Source organism: Protopterus annectens, chromosome 9.part0, assembly GCF_019279795.1.
Source record: "Protopterus annectens isolate FY-2018-M chromosome 9.part0, PAN1.0, whole genome shotgun sequence".
Taxonomy (NCBI): Eukaryota; Metazoa; Chordata; order Ceratodontiformes; family Protopteridae; genus Protopterus; species Protopterus annectens.
The window spans coordinates 1032254755-1032278833 of record NC_056743.1 but is presented as its reverse complement, the minus strand read 5'-3'; the positions used below and the strand labels follow the sequence as shown (position 1 = coordinate 1032278833).

The window sequence follows — 24079 nt, the reverse complement described above, 5'->3', positions numbered from 1 at the left end:
CTTGCTCCCTCAAGCTTTTTTCTTGGAAAACTCTGTTTTTAGTAGCCATAACATCTGCCAGAAGGGTATCGGAACTTCAAGCCTTGTCTGTCCGTCCCCCTTATTTGTTTTTTCATAAAGACAGGGTAACTCTCAGAACAAATCCTTCCTTCCTACCAAAAGTGTCCTCTCAAGCAAATCTAAACCACTCTATTGACTTGCCTGTCTTCTTCCCAGACTATTCCAACAGGGCTGAACAGAAATTACATTCATTGGATGTTCATCGCCAACTACGGTATTATCTAGACAGGACAAAACAACTCCGTCAGACCAGCTCTTTCTCTCTTATGCTGAAGGAAAGAAAGGTCTTCCAGTATCAAGGGTTACTCTTTCCAGATGGTTGACATCTATTATTACCTTTGTCTATGAGTTGAGACACAGGCAACTTCCATCTAGGCCTAAGGCTCATTCAACTAGGGCACTATCAACATCAACGGCCTTTCAAGCAAGGTTGCCATTAGATGCCATATGTGCAGCAGCTACATGGGCTTCCCAACATACCTTTATTGCCCATTACAAACTTGATATAGCCTCCAGAAATAGAGCTGACTTTGGTTCCACCGTACTCAGGAGTCTGTTCCATTGAGCCACCCAGGACTAAGGTGCTAGGGACGCTGTCCCATCCAGCAAGAATGAAGGCGAGAATAACAACTTAACATTAAGAAGTTATGATGTAATGTGATCCTATCTCACCTACATTCTCTACAGATGGGTTCGGAGCCGACCCTCGGCTCTGACTCGGCACGCTATACAATAGCACGAAGTCTCTTATTGGCTGAGCTGCCTCACATCCCAGGATGCACCACTACTGCTTCCCCAGATCTCGTTTGCCGCTTCTACAGCATAGACGTGGTCTCGGACTTGGCCGAGCTAAGTGCTTTTTTGTGATTATCTGTTCTGTCAGAATTTTCACTAAAATTACCCAAAAGCTGTTTTAACAGCTACTTATTGTTGTGTGACTGATTTTTTTTCTAAAGTTTGTGGTGAAATTGTGTTTTATTCGACGGTAAAGGTTCCCGTTTAAATTAGAGGGGCCTTTGCCTAGCCCACGCGCCTTTATTAGGGCTGTTTTTACAGTTTTTTCTTTGTGTGATTGTGTAGTTAGAATATTTTGTGGTAAAATTGTATTTTTTCCTGCTGGTAAGCGATCCTGTTTGACTTAGAGGGACCTTGCCCTAGTCTACGTGATTTCCTTGAAGTTTCTCTGTAAAGTTTGTTTTTAAAGAACATAGCCATGTCTAAAGAACATAGGCCTTCAGGATTCAGGAAATGTTCAAAATGCAGTTATAAAATGTCCATTATGGACGACCACTTGTTATGTGTATACTGTTTGGGGCCCAAGCACCTACAGGAATCCTGTAGTGTTTGCCACGCTTTTTCCTCTCGCGTGCTCCAAGAGAGGAAAAATAAGTTGATTTTGAAAGGGCTTATTTCCCCCTCCTTTGAGGAAGCCCTATCTTCTGCTTCTTCCCCGTCGAGGAAGAAAAAATCTTCGGCTCCGACCAGCCCGTCGGACCCGACAGCAAAAAAGTCAAGGCAGGCTTCTCCGTCGGCTCCACGGACTTCAGAGCCGAGGGCGGAACGGTCTGCCTCGATGTCTCCAGCCTCGACTCCTCTAGCTTCGGAGCCGAGAGCTCGGGTGTCGAGAGGCGAGTCACCTCCATCGGCTCCACTGCCTTCAGAGCCGATGAAGGTTGCCCGCTCAGACTCTTCCCCTTCGGTGCCGAAGTCCACATCGGCTCCGAGGGAAATTGCAGTAGTGGTGGAATCTCCCTCTGCGCCGATACTTCTCGAAACCATTTGGAGCCGGTCCCCCAGTCTTTCGGAGCCGGCGGAGAAGTCTACTCGGACCCGGTCGGTCTCTTCTCGGTCGTCGAGAATGTCCGATTCGGATGTAGACAGGGTGCTTCAAAGGCTGTTTCAGTCTCCGGTCTTTCAAAAGTTGGTCTAGGCTCCAGCCCAGTCTGCTCCGGAGCCGTTTTCCCACCCTGCCATCTTGGTTCCTCCTCCAACAGCTTCGGCGCCGTTGGAGTCGGTGTTGGTGGAGCCGGTGGACGTTGTCGGGCCAGTTCCGACCCTAACTCCAACCCCGCCCTTCGGGTCGGTGTTCGGTACGCGGACCTCCTCTGTCTGCCCCGGGGGGGACGCTTCGGGACCGATCCCTTTGGTTACGAGCCTCCCTCTCGGTGCGTCGGCCGCGGGAGTTCCGACTGCTGTCTTGGCCTTGGGGGTTGAACCTTCCCAGGACTCTGGGGGTCCCGCCTTCAATGCCATGAGGAGTGCCTTGGCCAAATCCTCTCTGGCCACTTCTACCATCTCACCACCACCTTCCCTTGACACGGAGACTGGTTCCTTTGCAATCCCTCTGTCTCACGACAGCGGAGCCCTGGGGCCCGAGGTTACCCCCATCGGGGGTTCCCTTCTTCCTGGGGGTCCCTCCGAAGCGTCTTCGGAGGAACCCCCGAGGAAAAAACAGTGCAAGAGGAAGCACGTCGACTTTCCTGATGAGTCTGTCCCCTCGGATACCTACCTCGATGATGCGGAAGGGTTCCCCAAGTCGTCCTCGGATGATGTATCCTTTGCGGACATCTTGGAAATCCTTAAACAACGAGGCGACTGGCAGTCCAAACCCCCTGCTGCTGAGGAGTCTGTGTTCCTCAAGGCCTTCGGGGCTCAGCCCTCCGCCTCCTGGGTGTCTCCGCCCTTCGATGAGCTCCTAGATTTGATCTCTCGAAGGGCGTGGGAACATCCGGACTCTATTGAACCGGTGCCAGCTCGCCCCAATAAATTCCTTTCGGCACCCCCTGATAAGTAATTTCTTACCAAAGCTGTGGCTGTAGATGCCTTGGTGGTGGCATCTGCTACCCGACAAGATGTGGTAGAGGCTTCAACATCCGTCCATCCTCCTAATAAGGAGTCTAGGAGCATGGATCGGTATGGGAAGCGCACCCTTGCTTCAGCAACCTTTACATTAAGGTCTCTGAATTACCTGACCCACTTTACGAGACTGCAGAGGGATCTGGTCAAGGAGCTGTCGGATACCCTCTCTGGTAACTTACCGGAGCAGTTATCCTAGACGGTTAACTCCCAGTTGGCTACCCTTTCCTCCCTATCCAACTCGTCCATGAGGCTCATTTCGTATGCAACCGAAGGAGCGAGCAGGGTGGCAGGCACAGGTGTTGCTCAACTGAGACCAGCCTGGCTACGCTTGTGTCACTTTGCAGAGGCCTTTAAGTCTTCCTTTGCCGGCGCCCCCTTCGATGGGTCCTCCCTTTTTGGACCCAAGGTAAAGGACACTTTGACTCGCTGCGAGCAGGAGGGTAAGACTTTAACTGCCGTAGGGTCCCAGTTTTCCACTCCCTTCAGGCCTTATCCCAAGGCCCAAAGAGGAGGGAAAATGTGGTTCCGTAAGTCTCAAAAGCCTTACTCTTCGCAGCAGAGCGATTCCCCTTCCAGAGGAAGGGGAAATTTTTCAGGGAGACGCCGTCCCAGAGGCGGCGGAGGCGGCCCCCGCAACACTGGGGACCGCGAGTCCTTTCGTGGCTCCTCCTCCTTCCAGCATCCCTGAAGGAGTGCCCGACTGTGCAGCTCCGGAGCCAGTCGGGGGTCGTTTTTTGAGGCACCTAAAGGCTTGGGAAGGTATCACTCAGGACCGATGGGTGCTCTGAATCATCGCCGGAGGTTACTTCATTCCCTTCTCTCAACCCCCTCCACCATCCCAAAGAATCCCGGACCCGCCACCCAGTCAACGGGAGATGACAGCCATCGAAATTTCAAAGCTGCTTCAAAAAGGAGTCATCCAACCTGTCCCCGCAGATCAGGCCGGATCAGGGACTTACTCAAGATTCTTTTTGGTACCAAAAAAGACCGGGGACTTGAGGCCCATTTTGGATCTCAGCAGATTAAACCGAACAGTGAAAAAGTCCAAATTCCGGATGGTCACCTTGCAAACCATTCTCCCGCTTCTGGAGAACGGTGTTTGGATGTGCTCCATAGATCTCAAGGACGCCTATTATCACATTCTGATAGATCAGGCGTCAAGGAGACACTTGCGCTTCAGCCTAGGGGACAGTCATTTTCAGTTCCGTGCACTGCCCTTTGGTCTCACCACAGCCCCCAGGGTGTTCACCAAATGTTTGGCGGTGGTGACTGCTCACCTGAGAAGTCTAGGATTCCAGGTGTTTCCATACCTAGACGACTGGCTCCTAACGGCCACTTCAAGGTATCTACTCTTAGAAACTCTAGCAGCCACTATCTCCCTAGGCAGCTCCTTAGGAATCACATTCAATTGGACAAAATCTGTATTGCTGCCATCATAGCGTATTCTGTTTATTGGTGCAGAAATAGACTCGAGGCAGATGTGAGTCTATCTTCCTGCGGAAAGGATAGCAACATTGCAGTCTCAGGTTCGGGCGTTACTACTCAGACGTCGCGCTCCAGCGAGAATGGTCCTACAACTGTTAGGGTCCATGTCAGCAGCCATTCTTCTCGTTCCCTTGGCGAAATTGCATATGAGGATAATACAATGGCTTCTCTCAGTCCAGTGGTCTTATCAAGACCTCCCCCTCAGTCACCAAATACTGATCACAGAGACGTGCAAACAGGATCTTCGTTGGGGGCTTCTTTCCTCCAACCTGGATCAGGGGCGACCCTTCGTTCCCCCATCCCCCTCGGCCACGTTGACTACGGACGCCTCCCAGACAGGGTGGGGGGGGGGCATTATCTGGACAGGTCGGTCCAAGGCACGTGGCACCCCGACGAGCATCTTCTCCACATCAATATCCTGGAAATGAGGGCGGTGCTTCTATCGCTGCAAGCACTTCACGATCACCTTCCCCAGGGGACGATTGCCATTCAGTCCGACAACATGTCGGTAGTCTGGTACTTGAACAAGCAAGGAGGGACCAGGTCTTACCCCCCTTTGCAGGGAGGCCATGAAGGTATGGGATTGGGCGATTGCTACCAAACGCTTTCTAGTAGCAACTCACATTCCGGGAACATCCAATGTGATAGCCGACAGACTGAGCAGGACTATTCTCTCCCCTCACGAATGGTCCTTGAATCACAAAGTGGTAACACAGATTTTTACGAGATGGGGAGTTCCATGTTGCGATCTTTTCGCATCTCCCCTCAACGCAAAATGCCAACAGTTCTTCTCTCTCATTCCAGTTCCCGGACAGACCCCCAAGGATGCTGTGATCCAAGCTTGGCCCCCTGGCCTGTTATACGCCTTTCCACCGGTTCCCGTTCTCCCCAAGCTGATTCAGAAGGCGATTCGATTGAGAAGCAAGATGATTCTAATCGCCCCATACTGGCCTCGTCAAGTTTGGTTCCCCTTTCTTCGCAAGTATGCGTTGGAAGGTTCCTGGACCAAGTTCCGGACCTCCTGACGCATCAGTCAGGACAGCTCCATCAGTCCCTCCATTCATTAAAGCTAGCAGCTTGGCTACTCCTCTTCCAACCATAGTTAGGAGCCATTCTTTCGACCCCGAAGTCATGCATATTTTGTCCTCGGCCCACAAGACTTCTACTAAAAGAATGTATAGCAGTAAATGGAAGAGGTTTGCTATTTGGGCCCAACTCCGAGGATTAGACCCTTTGACGGCTTCTGTGTCGGAGGTTCTAAAGTTTTTAACTTCCCTGTTCAACCAGGGTTGTTCGGTGTCCACCATCAAAGTTCAATTGGCAGCTATTTCTAATTGTCATGAGGACACAGAACCACCTTTAATGAGCAACAAGTTGTGCAAAGCTTTTATTAAAGGAGCTTGGCTTTTATGGCCCCCTATATCGCATCCTGCACCACCGTGGGACCTTAATGTAGTGTTAGGTGCATTAACCGCACCCCCCCTTTGAGCCGGCAGCAACCTGTGACTTGAAATTTCTTTCTTGGAAGACTGCCCTTCTAGTTGCTATCACGTCAGCCAGGCGAGTTTCAGATATTCAAGCCTTATGTGTCAATCCACCATACCTGGTATTTCACAAGGATAGAGTATCTCTTAGACCAAACCCATCCTTTATACCAAAGATTTGCTCTAACTTTTGTTTGCAACAATCACTGGAATTACCGGGTTTTTTCCCTAAGTATACAAACAGAGCTGAGTATACCTTTCACAGCTTAGATGTGCACAGACAACTACGTTTCTATTTGGACAGGACACAACAAGCACGAAAATCAGATCAACTGTTTGTGTCCTATTCAGACAATAAATTGGGCAAATCTGTCACGAAAATCACTATTGCCAAGTGGATCAGAGACTGTATCACTTATATTTACCGCATTTCAAATAAGGGCTTTACAATTCCTGTGAAAGCTCATTCTACCAGGGCTATGGCCACTTCGGCAGCCTTTCATTCCAAGCTCTCTATTAATGACATTTGTGCGGCTGCTACGTGGTCTTCTCTACACACCTTTATTTCTCACTACAAATTGGATGTGGCATCTAGGAGTCGAGCTTCCTTTGGTTCCACGGTTCTCCGGACCGTTTTCCAATGAGCCACCCAGGAATTAGGTGCTAGGGACGCTGTCCCATCTGTAGAGAATGTAGGCGAGATAGGATCACATTACATCTTTTAGTTATGTACTTACCATAACTTTAGATGTATGGGATCCATCTCGCCTACATTCCTAATAACCCACCCTCCTTCCCCCTGCCTTGGAGGCCAGAAGAGACCGGACGGTCCAAATACAACTGATGTCCTTCAAGAATGCAACTGCAGTCATAACATATGGGTTGTCCTGCCTCAGGCAGCCCTCGGTCGGCCGAATTCCAAAGTCTGGGTCCGGCGTCGGCTGGTGTCGCCTCCTCTCCGACGTCACAACGGCTGGAGTATAAAGGCATCGGCCGACGCCATCTTCTTCAGTCTTTCTTGGCGCGCGGTGCCCGAAGCAGAAGCAGTTCGCAAGTGCCGGTCGGTCAGCTCCTGTGTTTTCAGTACCGAAGTCATCTAAAAGCTAAGTACCCTGTTGGGGAACATTTATTCTTGCCTCAGCTGATGTCAGAACAAATTGAGAAAGTTAATAATTGTTTGTCTTGTGGTAAACAAATACCTCATAAGGATTTCCATTCTCTCTGCCTTCCTTGCCTGGGCCCAGACTACGACGTCTCGGCCTGTGCTGCCTGTGCTTGCTTTAATAAGCACACTCTCAGGCGCCGGGCAGAGTTCGCCGAGGACTTTTTCGGTGATTCCTTTGCATATATCATGCCGTCGGATCTACCGACAACCCAATCTTCTAAAAAAACGCAAGGACCGGGACTGACATCCTCGGCCCGCGTCCACTACCGATGCTACTCCCAAATCCTCTGCTAGCGCTCCGGTCCCCTCGGAAGTGGTAAATCAACCGCTCCAGGCCGACGACACAGCGTTAACACGACCTTCGGTCTCGGAGATTTCTCCGGTGCCGGTTGTGGATTTTCCTCCGGAAACCGAAGTTCTAGATCTACCCGACACCATCCCGGTGGACAAGGTGTAACGCCTGCACGTGGGGCTGCTAGGCCTCCTGTTTCCATGTCCATCAAGGCCTTTGCACGTTCTAAGGCCACCAGTCAGGCCAAGGCCCATCCTAAACCTGACCAGACCCCTTCATCTGATAAGCAGATCATGTCTCTGGCTGCAGATCTCATTTCCCTTATCAGGGGGTCTCAGCCTCATCCGGACAGGGGTTCTCAGCCACCTGCAGAAAAAAGGCCTAGAACTGAGCAGGCGGACGACCTCTCCTCGGATGAAGCCTCTGAGGATTCTGAGCATTCTGATACCAAAGAAGAACCCTTCCAGGCCTATGAGGACTCTGATGCTGAGGAATCAATTCCCTCTGCCTCCCCTCCAGAGGATTTCTTTTTTGGTGAAGTCCTGCATTCCATGAGGGAGCATTTTCAATGGCAGGGGCAGGAATTCTCTGACTCCAGGAAAAGGCTTCGTACCTTCCTCAAGCTTCCCCAGCACAGACCCTTAGCTATCCCTCCAGTTATGGATGTTTTGGATGATGTTTACTCTGACTCCAGTGCCAACCCTGATTCTCTTCCTCCTGCTCCTGTCAAGCCGGACAGATATTACAGGGTCCCTGACATTCACAAGCACCTTTTTAAGGCTCACTCTGTGGACCTAGAAACTATTTCACAGGGCCCCAAGGGAGTGGCTTCCTCCTCTGCCAAAAACCCACTGCCAGCTGACAGAGAAGCAAGGTCCCTGGAGAGATGGGGTAAAAAAGTTTATACCTCTACTACCTTAGCCATGAGGTCTCTTAACTGCCTTTTTCACATGTTACAGTACCAAGATTTTCTCCTGGATGATTTACAGAAAAAGTTAGCCTCTCCTGAGCCTATTGATAAAAAGGCACTGCAGGATCATATTCATAATACTCAGCAGGTTAATAACCATTTTCTGCAGTGTGGTTATGATGCACTGGAAGCTTCATGTAGGGCAGCTATGACTGGGGCTGTAATACGTAGACATGCTTGGCTGAAGGATCAGTCTCTGCCTGACCATGTTAAAGTAAAGTTACTGGATGCACCTTTGGAAAAACAAAAGCTTTTTGGTGCTACTGCACAGGATGTATTGAAATCCATAGAGGAAAAAGCAAAGTCAGTACAGACAGTCAAGGACTTCCTTCAGGTTCAGCCACCCAGATTCAGCAGAAACTGGCCCTCCAAGAATTGGTCCTTCCCCGGCTCTGACAAGTTTCAAAGGGGAAAAAGCAGACGTGCCCGAGGTAGAGGGCAATACCGAGGATCTTACAGGGGACGCCAATGGCAACCTCCAAATCAAAGAAGTGGCGCAGACAATTCAGCTGCACCACAAGGACAAGCACAATGACTTGACTTTCGTACCGCCTACAAAGGTTCAAAGAGAAGCACCTTTGGGCGGAAAATTAGCCTTATTCTCACAAAACTGGCATATCTTAACCAAGGACAATTGGATTCTGGATTTGATAGACAAAGGTTACAGATTCCACTTCCTCACATTTACCAATAAAACAAGGCATGCCAAACCTGCCACATCATCAAAGGGCAGAGGCACTCATTCAAGTTTCCAAGCTATTAAGTATAAAAGCAATAGAAAGGGTTCCTCCTCAAGAACAAGGCCAGGGATTTTATTCAAGATTGTTCCTTGTTCCAAGAAAAGAAAACAAGTGGAGACCCATACTGGACTTGTCGACTCTAAACACTTTCCTCATTGTGCCAAAGTTCAAAATGCTGACTTTGTAGCAACTTCTTCCCATGTTGGGCAAGGGGTCTTGGCTGATCACTCTGGACCTCAAGGAGGCATACCTGCATGTCCCAGTCAGACAAAGCTGCAGAAGATACCTCAGATTTCTTGCGGGGACAGAGCATTATCAATTCTCAGCATTGCCGTTTGGCTTATCTACTGCGCCCAGAGTGTTCACGAAATGCCTGGCATCAGTAGTGGCACACTGCAGACTGCAGGGGATTCAAATATACCCCTACTTGGACGACTGTCTCATACAAGCAGACAACAAACAAACCTTAAAAGGGAATTTGGACTATGTCATGCATCTACTGCAGGCCTTGGGATACACAGTCAACATTCAGAAGTCAAACTTACTACCATCCCAACAAATTATATTCCTAGGAGCCAAACTGGACACGGAAAAACAAATGGCCTACCTCACAGAGAAAAAGCAGCAGCATTTACCAGAGTACTTCAAAGGCCTAGCTAGCAAAGCTTTCCCAGCTGACTGCAAGGAAAATCCTGCAGGCCCTGGGTTTCATGGCATCTTGCATCCTTCTGATACCTTTGGCAAGACTTCATATGAGAAAGCTGCAATGGTATCTAAAAAACTTATAGTCTCAACACAACAGCCTAGAGGACATAATCCCACGTATTCCATGTCTGCAGAAGGAATTTCTATGGTGGGCTCAAGCCAGTCAACTAAACGAAGGCATGCCTTTCAACAGACCTCAAGCAGACAAAATAACAGACGCCTCAGACCATGGATGGGGGGCGCACATGGAGGGCAGATGCATTCAAGTTCTTTGGATGCCAAAGGAAAGACATCTGCACATAAACCTAAAGGAGATGTTGGCAGTGATTCATGCCATCGAGACTTTCGAAAAAACACTAAAACAGGGACATTTGCTAATAAGGACAGACAACACTACCGTCATGTGGTACATAAACAAGCAGGGAGGCACTCATTCTTACCCCCTCTGCAGACTAACAATGCTTCTCTGGGAAAAATCCCTGAGCCTGAGGATACATTTACAATCCCAGTTTGTATCGGGCAAGGACAATGTACTGGCGGACAATCTGAGCAGAAACTTCATGGATCCACACGAATGGATGCTGCACCCTCACATTTTCTCTCAACTGGCAAGGACATGGGGAAGACCGGACGTAGATATTTTTGCTTCCCACTTAAATCATCACCTGGAAAAGTTCTGCACAAGGACTCACCACCCTCTAGCTTGGAAAACGGATGCTCTCTCCTTCAGCTGGAGTTCTCTAAAAATGTATGCATTCCCTCCCCTGCCTCTGCTGACCAAGGTGATACTGAAGATCAAAGCAGAACAACCAACAGGCATCTTGATAGCTCCAGACTGGCCGAGGCAACACTGGTACCCATTGCTATTGACCATAACTCGGACCAAGCCATGGCCTCTGACCCTATGGCCCCTGCTCCTAACTCAACACAATTACAGGACTGTACATCAAGACCTGAAAACATTGCATCTGACAGCCTGGAGGCTACCATGACTTCAACACCAAACTCTCTTTCCAAATCTGTTCAAGAGATCTTGCTGGAAGCACGCAGACCTTCCACCAGAAAAACCTCTTCAGCCAAGTGGAAGAGATTCAGTATCTGGAATGCCAACAGGGGTCAGGACACAGCATTACTGAGTATACCTCAAATATTAGAATACTTGGCAGAACTATTTCATACTGGACTCTCATACTCCTCAATAAAGATTCATGCCTCAGCAATCTCAGCAAAATACAGCTGCGACCCTCCAGTGTTTTCGCATCCTCTGCCAAGACAGTTTCTAAGAGGGATAAAGAATATCAAACCTCCCAGAAAACAGCCAGTACCTGCATGGGACCTCAACTACATGTTGGAAAAACTAATGCTTCCTCCATTTGAGCCAGCAGCAACCTCAGAAATGCAATTTCTGTCATGGAAGACGGCCTTATTGGCAGTCACCTCTGCAAGAAGAGTTTCGGAGATACAGGCACTCATGGCAGTGCCCCCCTTCCTCATTTTTCATCAAGACAGAGTCTCTCTAAGAACCAATCCTACATTCATGCCAAAAGTAATTTCCAGGGTGTCTCTAAATCAAGCTATTCATCTACCTGCATTCTTCCCCAATCCTCAAAATAAAGGGGAAAAACTACTCCATACTTTGGACATACACAGACAATTACGCTACTACTTGGACAGAACTAAGGCCACCAGAAGGTCTGATCAGCTGTTTGTAGCCTATGCTGCTGGAGTACAAGGAAAAGCAATCTCCAAGCAAACAATTTCAAAATGGATTGGACATTGCATCAGATTTTGCTACTCTTTCCATGGAAAAGGTGTGCCAGCCAATATCAGGCCACATTCTACCAGAGCTATAGCCACTTCCACAGCTTTCCTAAGAGGAGTGGCAACAAAGGACATTTTAGAAGCTGCTACATGGAGCTCTGTGCATACATTTACCAAGCACTACAACCTGCCCTTATACTCCAGATCCCGAGCAGGCTTTGCTTCAGCAGTCCTGCAGGGGATTTTAGCTACACCATCCTTATCTTAGTTCCATCTACCCCAAGCTTGGCTATGGTACTCAACCCATATGTTATGACTGCAGTTGCATTCTTGAAGGACATAGTACAGTTTTGTACCTACCATAAATGTCGATGTCCGATAGATATGCAACTGCAGTCGGATTTCCCACCCTCCTACCCCTCTGTATCCTTCTTTTTGGGTCCCTACCCCTCTTCCCTTCAGCGGGTGGTATCTCCTATGGTGTATCTGTTTATTACTGTTGTGCATGTTTTGGATTATTTTATCCATTTACCAAATTTAGCCTTCCTAGGAGGGCACCTAGCATCTGGGGCAAGAAACACTGAAGAAGATGGCGTCGGCCGATGCCTTTATACTCCAGCCGTTGTGACATCGGAGAGGAGGCGACACCAGCCGATGCCGGACCCAGACTTTGGAATTCGGCCGACCAAGGGCTGCCTGAGGCAGGACAAACCCATATGTTATGACTGCAGTTGCATATCTATCGGACATCTACATTTATGGTAAGTACAAAACTGTACTTTTCCTCTCTTGAAACACCGGGCAGTCTTATAACAGTCTGTGTGTGTGTGCATGTTTGCGGACAAACAAGATCTGGGGAAGCAGTAGTGGTGCATCCTGGGATGTGAGGCAGCTCAGCCAATAAGAGACTTCGTGCTATTGTATAGCGTGCCGACTTGGAGCCGAGGGTCGGCTCCGAACCCATCTGTAGAGAATGTAGGCGAGATGGATGCCATACATCTAAAGTTATGGTAAGTACATAACTAAAAGTTCTTACCATAACGTTCCATGTTAGTTGTCTTCTTCTTGCCTTTTTTCTTGCGTCCCTCCCTCCTGCCCCCTAGCCTGGACAGACTTGAAGGTCTCAGAGTCCTTCCATTTCATGAGATACAATATGTTACTGTTTCCCGTATCTTAGTGTTACTAGCAGGGAGTCCGTACTTGGAAATGAGGATTATAATAATAAATTTATATACTATGTGTTAGCTACCAAACGAGATCTGGGGAGTTAGCGCATGGTATTGTGGGTTATAGGGCTGCCTCGAGCCGGTAAAAATAGCTCCGAACCCATCCAGCAAGAAAGAAGGTGAGAAGACAACTAACATGGAACGTTATGGTAAGAACATAACTTCTTATTATGATGCAGCAGATGCCTCTTGTACGGCTGCTTCTGGTTCACTTCTGAGGAGATATTCATGTCTTTGGCTTCAACCTTTGCCCGATGATATTAAGGCTAAGTTGATGGATGCTCCTCTGGATAAATACTCTTTTGTTTAGTGAAGCAGCTGCTGGTTCATTTAAGTCTCTTCAGGCAAGGGGAAGGCTTTACAGGAGCTTAAGCATGCCTTTGTTTCTCCTGTGCCTACATTTCAGCAAAATTACCCTTCTAAGCCAGCCTTTGTTCATAGACAATCGCAGCCTCCTTCTAAAGGTAAAAAGGGTAGTAAACCGACTCCTACTGCTAAGGCCACTCAGACTGCAAGGATTCTTAAGTCTTCCTTTCCTGACAAACCAGGTGCTGTCTGACTATCCACCCTAGCCACATTCCTCTTTTTCTTCACCTTTCTCTTTCTCCTGTTTGGCTCTGAATCACACAGGACTCTTGGGTTCTGTCAGTCATTTGGCATGGGTACTTCATGGCTGGATTTCCCGCTCTCCTTTTATGGGCATTCCTCAGCCTCCTCGGGAACATCTTCCTTCTTTCCCAGGGGTTCTTTGAGACCTCTTGTCTTGGGCTGCTATTCAAGAGTTGCCCGTGTCCCAAAGGGGGAAAGTGTTTTTATTCAAGAATATTTCTAGTGCCCAGAAAAGAAGGTACTTGGAGACCTCTGCCATCTGAACACCTTTCTGAAGGTGCCTTCCTTTTGAATGTTGTCTTTTCTTTCTCTCTTGCTCCCTTGGGCCTTTCTGGTGTCTCTGGACCTCAAGGGTGCTTATCTCCATATTCCAATCTATCCTCTTTTCAGGAGATTTTTGCGTTTCTCTTTTGCTTCCTGGTGTTTTCAGTTCTGTGATTTGCCTTTTGGCCTTTCTACTGCCCCAAGGGTGTTCACCAAATGCCTCGCTCCTGTGATTTGCCTTTTGCAGGCTTCAAGGGATCCAAATCTCTCCTTTATTTGGACGACCTGCTGATTCAGGCATCTTCTCCAAAAGTCCTTTTGCAAAGTCTTCATTTTACCATTTCTCTTCTTCAGAGCCTGGGGTTCACACTAAACTTCAAAAAGTCTTCTCTGTCTCCTTCTCAGGATCATGTCTTTCTGAGTTACAGGTTTCAAAGTGTGCCAATGTTGGCATCCCTGCTTCACTAAAGGCATTAACTCTCATTTTGTTCTTTCAAACTCTTCTTGCAGATTCCACTTCCTCACATTTACCAATAAAACAAGGCATGTCAAACCTGCCACATCATCAAAGGGCAGAGGCACTCATTCAAGTTTCCAAGCTATTAAGTATAAAAGCAATAGAAAGGGTTCCTCCTCAAGAACAAGGCCAGGGATTTTATTCAAGATTGTTCCTTGTTCCAAGAAAAGAAAACAAGTGGAGACCCATACTGGACTTGTCAACTCTAAACACTTTCCTCATTGTGCCAAAGTTCAAAATGCTGACTTTGCAGCAACTTCTTCCCATGTTGGGCAAGGGGTCTTGGCTGGTCACTCTGGACCTCAAGGAGGCACACCTGCATGTCCCAGTCAGACAAAGCTGCAGAAGATACCTCAGATTTCTTGCAGGGACAGAGCATTATCAATTCTCAGCATTGCCGTTTGGCTTATCTACTGCGCCCAGTGTGTTCACGAAATGCCTGGCATCAGTAATTACACTCTGCAGACTTCAGGGGATTCAAATATACCCGTATCTGGACGACTGCCTTATACAAGCGGACAGCCCGCAAACTTTGGAAAAACATTTGAATTATGCCATCCGCCTTCTACAGGCCTTGGGATACACAGTCAACATTCACAAGTCAAGACTTGTGCCATCCCAAAGAATATCTTTTCTGGGTGAGGAACTAGATACAACCACCCAAATGGCTTTTCTCACAGAAGAAAAAGAAAGACAACTACCCGGATTATTTCAAAAATCTGACAAAACAAACTCAGATGACTGCAAGGAAAATCCTGTAGGCCCTGGGTTACATGGCATCGTGCATTCTCCTGATTCCACAAGCAAGGCTACATATGAGAAAACTACAATGGTACCTAAAGAGTTTATGGTCTCAGCACAATCACAGCCTAGAAACTTTGATACCACTCATTCCATGCCTTCAAAAGGAATTCCTGTGGTGGGCCCAAGCAAGCCAGTCAAACAGGGGTCTGCCTTTCAGCAAACCAGTAACCAGCCAAACCATTACCTCGGACGCTTCAGACCATGGATGGGGAGCACACATGGAGGACAGATGCATCCAAGGACTATGGTCTCAGAAAGAATTGCACCTGCACATAAACCAAAAGGAAATGCTGGCAGTGATGCATGCAATCGAGGCCTTCAAGCACTTTCTACATCAAGGCCACCTGCTAATAAGGACAGACAATACCACAGTTATGTGGTACATAAACAAGCAAGGGGGTACCCATTCCTACCCTCTTTGCAGACTAGCAATGAATCTTTGGGAACTTTCCCTAAAACTCAATATAGAGTTGCAATCCCAGTTTGTGCCAGGGAAAGACAATATACTGGCGGACAGCCTAAGCAGAAATACCATGGATCCACACGAATGGATGCTACACCCAGACATCTTCCTTCAGATAACACAATTTTGGGGAAGGCCGGAAATAGATCTTTTTGCCTCCCACCACAATCATCAGCTGAAGAAATTCTGTTAAAGGACATACCACCCACAAGCATGGAAAGTGGACGCCCTCTCTTTCAGCTGGAATACTCTAACAGTGTATGCATTTGCACCTCTTCCACTAATGACCAGGGTCTTACTGAAAATCAGGGCAGAGCAGCCAAAAGTGATTCTAATAGCCCCGGACTGGCCAAGGCAGCACTGGTACCCACTGTTACGATGCCTGTCACACACGAAACCGTGGCCTCTACCACAATGGTCACTCCTTCTGACGCAGCACAATTACAAAACTCTGCACTCCAGCCTGAAAACCCTGCAGCTGACAGCCTGGAGAATACCTTGACTCCTCACCAGGAAAAGCTATCCAAGAGAGTGAAGGATATCATCATGGAAGCTCGCAGACCTTCCACGAGAAAGGCATATTCAGCGAAATGGAAAAGATTCCACACTTGGAGCACCGCAAAGGGCCTAGATGCCACAGTGATGAGCATGGCACATATCCTGGAATACTTGGCAGAAATGCTCCACAATGGCCTTTCTTACTCTTCCATAAAAATTCATGCTTCAGCAATTTCAGCAGAATACAATACTGATCCACCTGTCTTCTCTCATCCTCTCCTAAGGCAGTTTCTAAGAGGAATTAAAAATATCAATCCTCCAAGAAAACCACCAGTGCCTACATGGGACCTTAACTTCATGTTGGAAAAGTTGACTCTACCTCCCTTTGAACCAGCAGCATCTTCAGAGTTACAGTTCCCGTCTTGGAAGACTGCCTTCCTTCTGGCCATAACCTCAGCAAGAAGAGTATCTAAATTGCAGGCACTCATGGCAGTACAACCATTTCTTATTTTTCATCAGGGCAGAGTCTCCTTGAGAACCAATCCTTCATTCATGCCAAAAGTGGTATCCAGGGTCTCATTGAACCAAGCTATTCACCTGCCTACCTTCTTTCCAGATCTGCAAAACAAGGGAGAAAAACTTCTGCATACCCTGGACATTCACAGACAGTTACGCTACTACTTGGACAGAACTAAGACTTTCAGAAAAACTGACCAGCTGTTGGTAGCATATGCTGCAGGCATCCAAGGCAAAGCAATTTCCAAACAGACAATTTCAAAATGGATAGGAAATTGCATTCGATTCTGCTACTCTTATCATGGAAAAACTGTGCCAGCTAACATCAGGCCTCATTCCACCAGAGCCGCAGCCACCTCCACAGTCTTTTTAAGAGGGGTGGCTACCAAGGACATTTTAGAAGCTGCTACATGGAGCTCCGTGCATACATTTTCCAAGCATTACAATTTGCCCTTATATTCCAGATCCAGAGCAGGCTTTGCTACGGCAGTCCTGCAGGGCATTTTAGCTACACCATCATTTTCTTAGATCCTACCACTCCTAGCTTGGCTATGGTGTTCTACCCATATGTAAGGACTGCAGATGCATCCTTGAAGGACATAGTACAGTTTTGTACCTACCATAAATGTAGATGTCCGATAGGTATGCATCTGCAGTCAGGTTTTCCCTCCCTCCTTCCCCTCTGTGGTATTTCTTGGGTACTTAACCCCAGCTAGCTATAAGAGAGATATCTATTATGGTGTATTTGTTTTTTATTACTGTGCATGTTTGAAATATTTTGCATTTCCCCAAATTTAGCCTTCCTTAGAGGGCACCTGGCATCTGGGGCAAGAAAAACTGAGGAAGATTGCGTCGGCTGACTCATTTATACCCCAGGCGCTCTGACGTCGGGGAAAGGGCGACATCAGCCGACGCCGGACCCAGACTTTGGAATCCGGCCGACCGAAGGGCTGCCTGAGGCAGGACAACCCATATGTAAGGACTGCAGATGCATACCTATCGGACATCTACATTTATGGTAGGTACAAAACTGTACTTTTCTTTATGCATTCCCTCCCCTTCCTCTCATTCCAAGAGTACTGTTAAAGATTCAACAGGATGCTCCCAAAATTTTGTTGGCGACTTCCTTTTGGCTGTGACAGCACTGGTTCCCTCTACCTCTGCATCTAGCCAGAGGCAGTCATCACAAGTTACCTCACAGGGTGGATCTCCTCACACAAGACAAGGGGTCTCATCCATCCCTACCTGTCCACGCTTCAACTGACACTGTGGGTGATAGGGTTTTGATTCCTCATAGACACCTTTTTTCTGAGGACGTGCTGCAGGCTGCAATCTGGCAGCGAGAGGGTGCTGCACATCTTAGATGTTTATAGATGACTCAGATTTTATTTTATCCAAATAAAATCCACTAGAAAATCTGACCAATTATTTTTCCTTTCATCCTAGGTCTTCAGGTTTGGCTGTTGCGAAGCAGACTATTTCCACTTGGATTTCAAAGGCTTTTTCCGTTTGTTACACTTTCATGGCAAGAGCCTTCCTCCTTCTGTAAAGGCTCATTCCACTAGAGCTGTGGCTTCTTCTGATGCCTTTTTTTCAAAGGCTTATATGCGAATTCTATTCTCGAGGCTTTTACCTGAACTTCTACATTTACCAAACATTACCAGTTGGATGGTATCTCCAGGGCTAGAGCTGGTTTTGCTGCTGCCATCCTTCATGGCTTCTTGGAGGGCTCTGCTGCTTCCTCCTCCCAGGTTTCTTCATGAGCTTTTGCACTCTCCCATTCATAAGGAATACTGCAGCGGTGAATGTAAGGACATAGTACAGTTGTGTAAAATCTTACCATAACAGTAGATTTCCTTGCCTTCACCGCTGCAGTATTCACTCACTTTCTCCATCCTCCCTGGTCTTTTTTTCCTTCCTATTGGATATGCAGGTTCTCCTTGGACTGTCGATCCTACTGGAGCAATCAGTTCTGAGGATAGTACGCCTGAACGTCAACTTTATGCCCTACCCTACGTAAAGAGAATGCAGGTGACGTTCAGCGTCCCTTAAAGCAATGGTAGACTTTTGTAAACTGGCCAGACAGTGGGCTTCATGGCAAGGAATCCCATTCATAAGGAATACTGCAGTGGTGAAGGCAAGGACATCTACCATTATAAGATTTTACACAGCTGTATTTTTGCTTCAGGTGTTTTTGTGCCAGAACAGAGAAAAGCGGTTATTGTGGAAAGTCACAAGTTATTAGATCTTTGTATTTAGCCATCTAGGCAATTTGCATGCCTGATAGTCTGAATGAAATGGTCATGCGCCAACCTTTGTTAAAATTTTAATTTATTTATGTAAGGTGTACAAGTCTGTCTCTTAAGGAATCTTGAAGAAAGCTAGCTTGCTTCAATGAATTTGTAATTCTTCAAAAACTGCCTGTCATGGCTATTAGTAAATTATGGTTTGTGGCAATTTTAAGAAATTTGTTTCTTGATTTCCTGTACTTCAACACTGTTGTAAAATGATTATCACCTTTTTCTTTGTGGTGTTGTCTTGCAGGCTAATGAATCCATTATAGCAAAGACCACATTAACAGTCCCCAATGATGGAGGACCCATTGAAGCTGTTGCTACCATTGAAGCAGTGCCATACTGGACCAGAAGCAAGAGAAGGACAGGTATGCAAGTAGAATAGATATAAATATAGAAACTTTTTTTTTTTAACTTGTGTACTTGTGCACCTTTGTAATTGTGTGAGTCTCGCATGTGAATATGTGCAAACTAGCAAGCTCCATGACAGATGCAATTGAATCCTCAACTAAAGAACAATGACTGGATTGATTAGTGACCCAGGTTCGGGAGGAGGAAGCTGGGACGAAATGGGAGAGTGTGGCCAACAAGACAAACAACGTTCTCAGTAGAAAAAACACTTTAATGTGAGGAGCAAAGCTTTCGGATAAAATCCTTTATCAATACTGAAAATACAAATGCAAATGCAGAGTATATATAGGTCTAAAAAAGTCATATGACCGGCAGCCAAGAAGTCACATGACCCGATCATTAAAACAAAACATGTAGAAATAAATAAATATGCAAAGCTAAAAAATGCAACAGCATAATGCATACATGAAAACAAAAAAACATTTAAAAAAGGAAGAATGTATATTTAAAAAAAAAAAAAAAAGGAAGAATGTATATTTTTAAAAAAAGCAAAGTTTTAACCTAAAAATCACATGTACAATCATATACATAAAGAGAAAATCTCATAATCTAGATCTACTCATTCTAACCAAAATAGGTTTAAGGCTGACAGTACTATTCAAACCAGGGGGTGAGTCACCCATCAATCTAATTATCCAGTTGTATTCTTTAATTTCTAATTTGTTATTGATATCACCACCTCTGGGTGAGGGTGAAACATGGTCTATAGCTTTAAATTTAAATACATGCTGTTCACCAAAACATAGCCTGTGTTTATATAAAGCATTAGTGTCCACACATCTTTGGATTTCGGACTTGTGTTCTGTGATCCTATCTTTAAGTTTACGTGTGGTTTTACCCACATAGAAAGAGTTGCATAATACACAGGTAGCAAGGTAAACCACGTGGGTGGTAACACAAGTAGCAGTTACATTGAACCTAAACAGCCTCTTACTGACTGGGTGTTCAAAGATACCTAAATGTTCATCATCAATGTCATCACAGCACGAGCAATTATAACATTTTCGTGTGCCCATAGTGCTGGATGGATGTGTTGTGATATTTGTAGGAAAATCTTTGTAACAGAGGACACTCTTGAGGGTTCTCATGTTACGATATGCAAAAAATGGGACATTGCCCAGCATTGCTTTTAACTCTTCAGATGCCATCAAGATTAGCCAATTCTTATGGATAATACGTTTAATACATGGTGTTTTTGTACTAAACGAAGTAACGTATCTTACTTTCATTTCATTCTGGATGGACACATTGGGCAAGCCAACAGCTTGTGTTTCTATGGCGTCATTTAACATAACAGGGGCCACCCTCGACTTTCTTTCCTCTAGCACATTTAGTTTCTCATTATTTAAGATGGTAGCATCATAACCACTGTTAGTGAAATCAGCTATCATCTCATTCAACTGTTCAGAGAAGTTAGGATCTTCCGTATTAAACCTACTGGCTCTATAAAATTGAGACCTGACAGTACCTCTAAAAACATGTGGCGCATGCATACTACTTGCATGAGTGTACCTTCCTGCACAGACTTCCTTTCTATGGAGTCTTGTTCTAAGTGTACTACCGTCAAGACTCAAGTTGATATCTAAAAAATTAATAGTAATTTCAGATGAACACATTTTGAACTTCAAAAAAGATGAGATTGAATTGATGTACAGCATAAAATCATTCAAATCCTGTAACGTGCCCCCCCCCCCAAATCAAAAAACAGTCGTCCACAAATCGTTGAAAGAACTTTACATTATCTTTATATGGATTCAAACCACTAAATAAATGTTTCCTTTCCCACTGGTATAAAACTAGATTGGCATAAGTATTGGCTACCGAAGTACCCATAGCCACACCTGTGAGCTGAAGATACAAGGATTCATTAAAAAGGAAAACATTATTTCTCAACACCACATCCATGAGAGTACATATTTTTGTACCAAAATCAATGGTGTCACGTAAGATAGTCACATTGACTAAGATATGGTTGAAGTTGATCATGCAAATAAACTGAAAGCGGCTCTGTTACCCAACCAGCACCTGAAACAATTGGCCTCATTGGTGGATCAGTGAGGAATTTGTGGATCTTAGGGATGCCGTATAACTGTGGGGTAATTGGGCACGGTACGGTCAAATTAAATAGATCTAAGTCTATGTCACCTTGGATCTGTAGGTCATAAATTACCATATTCACGTATGAGATACATTTCTTAACATCCAAAGGGGTGATTTCCTTAAATGCAGTGTCATCACTAAGTAAACTAGACATAGCCAAAAAATATTTGTCTCTATTCATAAGCACAACTGCACCCCCCTTATCAGCTTGCTTAATGACAATATTTATATTAGATTGCAAGTCTCTGTATGCTTGAAACTCTTCATAGCTAAGGTTAAAACATTTTCTATCATTATATTTCTTAATATTTATATCAAACATTTGTCTCATTTCTGCTTCACATACATCATGGAACGCTTTAACAACAGGTACATTGACAGGGATGTATGTACTAAGGCGTTTGCAGCCTTGAGTCACCATCTGTGTATTGCCAAATAACAGTTTTAGATTTAAGTCTCGTGAACCTTTTCAGATCTGTCAGTGTCGAAACTAAATCATCTGCACATGTGGGGATGAAGTTCAAGCCCTTAGAGAGAACAGAAGAGTGTGTCTCGTGTAAAATGAAATCTGACAAGTTTAACGTACCTCTGTAAACTTGCGGCTCATCTTGCCTGAGCCTAAAGGACTATCCAGTTTTCTTTTGTTCATTCTATTTGGTGTTTCATTCCGTGTATTCGACGAATCTCTCGTGTTAATTACACGCTCTCTAACCACTTCTGGATGGTCCAGACTGAAGCGTTTATTGGAAAAGTTTATTTTAGTCTGCTGCATCTGGGGCGTGTTTTTGTATGCATATGTATTCCCAGTAGCACTAGCATGTCTGCCGTCTGTGAGGCTCTCAGAGGAGCCGGCAACGCCTCCTGTTGACGTTGAGGACGTAGTGCGGACAGAACCATCAGCTCCGTGTACCAAGGGGGTAGTTGACTTTAATTCCGAGTCATTCTGAGTTAACTGAACACTACTCGAACCAAAATCATCAAGAGAGTCCAAGCCATCATCACGAGCATGCACAGGGACAGTTACACCAGTTTTTCTGTATTTATGACTGTTGTCTCTAGGCCAAGAGAAAATGTTACTTCTTGTGAAATCATTTACATCTCTGAGAAGCTTACGCTTTTTGGTAGCTTCCATCCTTGAATCAAGTAACTGCATTTTTTCCACCATGCGCTCATAATTACTAGATAGGCTCGTAAATGCAGGCATATTAACTAAGTCATTCTCCATTGACATAATCTCCTTCTTGAGATCATCTTCAATAGTCTGGAAGAAATCATTCATCAAATGCATGTAGTCTATTCCTAGTTTAATGTTTAGCTGTTGCCATTTCTTAAGTAACTCAGGGTAAGTGTTCCCATAGGAGGACACTTTCAGGATTCTCAGCCCTCTGGGAACAATACCTTTGTTAATATAGGCAATGAAACTAAAGCGCTGCCATTGCAGCCGCTTAAACTTGTTTTCCTCTCCAATAATTGCAAGGATTTGTTAAAATCCAAAATTACACCCTGGGCAGGTGCAGGTACATCCATGGATAAGCTACTGGTATTTTCAACAACAGTTAGCAGAGGATTAACCTCAATGTTAATCAGAGATTTAATGGAAGTCATTGAGTTTGCCATAGAGAAGCAAAAAGGCTACCAACAAAAAGACCTTGAAAGTAGCAAATCTTCTGAAAAGGCAGAAGAAAATGTCCAAACACAAATGCCAAGAGGTCCAGCAAGACAAACAACGTTCTCAGTAGAAAAAACACTTTAATGTGAGGAGCAAAGCTTTCGGATAAAATCCTTTATCAATACTGAAAATACAAATGCAAATGCAGAGTATATATAGGTCTAAAAAAGTCATATGACCGGCAGCCAAGAAGTCACATGACCCAATCATTAAAACAAAACATGTAGAAATAAATAAATATGCAAAGCTAAAAAATGCAACAGCATAATGCATACATGAAAACAAAAAACATCTAAAAAAGGAAGAATGTATATTTTAAAAAAAAAAGGAAGAATGTATATTTTTAAAAAAAGCAAAGTTTTAACCTAAAAATCACATGTACAATCATATACATAAAGAGAAAATCTCATAATCTAGATCTACTCATTCTAACCAAAATAGGTTTAAGGCTGACAGTACTATTCAAACCAGGGGGTGAGTCACCCATCAATCTAATTATCCAGTTGTATTCTTTAATTTCTAATTTGTTATTGATATCACCACCTCTGGGTGAGGGTGAAACATGGTCTATAGCTTTAAATTTAAATACATGCTACCATTGATTTTGTTCAGAAGTTTAAGCAATGGTATAACATAGAGAAGGCGTCTCTACATCTAAGAAGGTACCTTTTGGTAACCCTAGACATAGTATCTTTGTTTACTGTCATTCCAACTGATATTGGCCTGGATTTGTTGAGGGAATTCTTACTTTCATGTCCTGATCCCAACTTCCACAAAATTGAAAAAATATGTACTCTCATGGATGTGGTGTTGAGAAATAATGTTTTCCTTTTTAATGAATCCTTGTATCTTCAGCTCACAGGTGTGGCTATGGGTACTTCGGTAGCCAATACTTATGCCAATCTAGTTTTATACCAGTGGGAAAGGAAACATTTATTTAGTGGTTTGAATCCATATAAAGATAATGTAAAGTTCTTTCAACGATTTGTGGACGACTGTTTTTTTATTTGGGGGGGGGGCACGTTACAGGATTTGAATGATTTTATGCTGTACATCAATTCAATCTCATCTTTTTTGAAGTTCAAAATGTGTTCATCTGAAATTACTATTAATTTTTTAGATATCAACTTGAGTGTTGACGGTGGTACACTTAGAACAAGCCTCCATAGAAAGGAAGTCTGTGCAGG

The 24079-nt window shown here is 45.2% G+C and overlaps 1 protein-coding gene across 5 annotated transcripts in view; it reads left to right on the top strand.

Moving 5' to 3' along the window:
• RACGAP1 (Rac GTPase activating protein 1) overlaps positions 1-24079 on the top strand; it is a 1182394-nt gene that overhangs the window by 451134 nt on the left and 707181 nt on the right. For all 5 annotated transcript variants that reach the window (XM_044083830.1, XM_044083828.1, XM_044083831.1 and 2 more), the window contains one exon: positions 18963-19080. In XM_044083830.1, the coding sequence (XP_043939765.1) occupies positions 18963-19080 (118 nt within the window). The remainder of the gene's footprint in view (positions 1-18962; positions 19081-24079) is intronic.